At 45.8% G+C, this 2,402-nt stretch overlaps 1 protein-coding gene across 1 annotated transcript; it reads left to right on the forward strand.

Annotated features, from left to right (window-relative positions):
* Positions 1–212: 212 nt before the first annotated feature.
* On the forward strand, positions 213–1,809 carry LOC105468592 (perilipin-2). The gene is given in 2 exon segments (XM_011718789.3): positions 213–809; positions 811–1,809. Coding segments are annotated over 2 exon segments (1,302 nt in total). The 5' UTR covers positions 213–300; the 3' UTR covers positions 1,604–1,809.
* Positions 1,810–2,402: the final 593 nt, after the last annotated feature.

Here is a 2,402-nt window from a genome sequence, read left to right on the forward strand (position 1 = left end):
CACAGGCACAGTGTTCAAACACTGCCTAATGAGAAAGGAGGTATAACTCTCTGATTGGAATGCATGCATCACAAATCAGTTTCTCAGAAAGCTTCTCTCCATTTTTTATCTGAAGATATTTCCTGTTTCACCATAGGCCTGAATGTGCTCCTGAACGTCCCTTCACGAATCTGTCCATGGCGACGTTTTAAAAATGCGTAATGGAGTTTGACCGGGTGGTAGCAGCCAGAGTCGCCTTCGGGACGCGCCTGCTCTCCGCCTTTTGCTGCAGTCCGTCGATTTCTTTCTCCAGGAAGAAAAATGGCATCCGTTGCAGTTGATCCACAACCGAGTGTGGTGACTCGGGTGATCAACCTGCCCTTGGTGAGCTCCACGTATGACCTCATGTCCTCAGCCTATCTCAGTACAAAGGACCAATATCCCTACCTGAAGTCTGTGTGTGAGATGGCAGAGAAGGGCGTGAAGACCATCACCTCCGTGGCCATGACCAGTGCTCTGCCCATCATCCAGAAGCTAAAGCCGCAAATTGCAGTTGCCAATATCTATGCCTGTAAGGGGCTAGACAGGATTGAGGAGAGACTGCCTATTCTGAATCAGCCATCAACTCAGATTGTTGCCAATGCCAAAGGTGCTGTGACTGGGGCAAAAGATGCTGTGACGACTACCGTGACTGGGGCCAAGGATTCTGTGGCCAGCACGATCACAGGGGTGATGGACAAGACCAAAGGGGCAGTGACTGGCAGTGTGGAGAAGACCAAGTCTGTGGTCAGTGGCAGCATTAACACAGTATTGGGGAGTGGGATGATACAGTGGCGTAGAAAATGCACTCACCAAATCAGAGCTGTTGGTAGAACAGTACCTCCCTCTCACTGAGGAAGAACTAGAAAAAGAAGCAAAAAAAGTTGAAGGATTTGATCTGGTTCAGAAGCCAAGTTATTATGTTAGACTGGTATCCCTATCTACCAAGCTTCGCTCCCGTGCCTACCAGCAGGCTCTCAGCAGGGTTAAAGAAGCTAAGCAAAAAATCCAAGAGACCATTTCTCAGCTCCATTCCACTGTTCACCTGATTGAATTTGCCAGGAAGAATGTGCATAGTGCCAATCAGAAAATTCAGGATGCTCAGGATAAGCTCTACCTCTCATGGGTGGAGTGGAAAAGGAGCATTGGATACGATGATACTGATGAGTCCCACTGTGCTGAGCACATTGAGTCACGTACTCTTGAAATTGCCCGCAACCTGACTCAGCAGCTCCAGACCACGTGCCACAACCTGCTGTCCAACATCCAAGGTGTACCGCAGAACATCCAAGATCAGGCCAAGCACATGGGGGTGATGGCAGGCGACATCTACTCAGTGTTCCACAGTGCTGCCTCCTTTAAGGAAGTGTCTGACAGCCTCCTCACTTCTAGCAAGGGGAAGCTGCAGAAAATGAAGGAATCTTTAGATGATGTGATGGATTATCTTGTTAACAACACGCCCCTCAAATGGCTGGTAGGTCCCTTTTATCCTCAGCTGACTGAGTCTCAGAATGCTCAGGACCAAGTTGCAGAGATGGACAAGAGCAGCCAGGAGACCCAGCGATCTGAGCACAAAACTCATTAAACCTGCCCCTGTCACTAGTGCATGATGTGGCCAGGCAGATGACCTGTTATGTTGAAATTAACTTGCTAGGCAACCCTAAATTGGGAAGCAAGAAGCTAGTAAAAAGGCCCTCAATTATAGTTGTTTCTAGCTGAATTAAGAGCTTTAAAGTTTCTGGCATTAGCAGATGATTCTGTTCACCTGGTAAGAAAAGACTGCTAGGTTTGTTAGAGCCTATAGCCAGAACTCAGAAAAAATTCAAGTGCACTTATGTTCTCATTCTGTGGCCATTGTGTTGCCTCTGTTCTGGTTTGTATTGAATAAAAACATCTTCATGTGGGCTGGGGTAGAAACTGGTGTCAGCTCTGGTATGATCTGAAAAAAAAAATGCGTAATGGAAAGAAAGTTTTATCTATGTGAGATGAATAAACATGTCTATCACAAAGCAGTTTCACAGAGAGCTTCTTTCCAGTTTATGTCTGAGGATATTTCCTTTTTCACCATAGCCATCCATATACTCCTGAATGTCCCTGGTAACATTTTCTCCAAAAGGCATTTCCCATTCCTCTATGAGAAGAAAAGTATAACTCTGTGAATGGAGTGCACATGTCACAAAGCAGCTCCTCGGAAATCTTCTCTCCAGTTTCTAGCTGAAGATATTTCCATTTTCACCATAAGCCTCAAAGCACTCCCAAGTATCCCTTAGATGACAAAACTAAAATAGTGTTAGAATACTGCTCAATGAAAACAGAAGCTTAACTGTGCAAGGGGAATTCACAAGACACAGAGCAGTTTCACAAAAGCTTCCTTCTGATTTTTA

This window comes from Macaca nemestrina, chromosome 12, assembly GCF_043159975.1.
Source record: "Macaca nemestrina isolate mMacNem1 chromosome 12, mMacNem.hap1, whole genome shotgun sequence".
Classification (NCBI taxonomy): domain Eukaryota; kingdom Metazoa; phylum Chordata; class Mammalia; order Primates; family Cercopithecidae; genus Macaca; species Macaca nemestrina.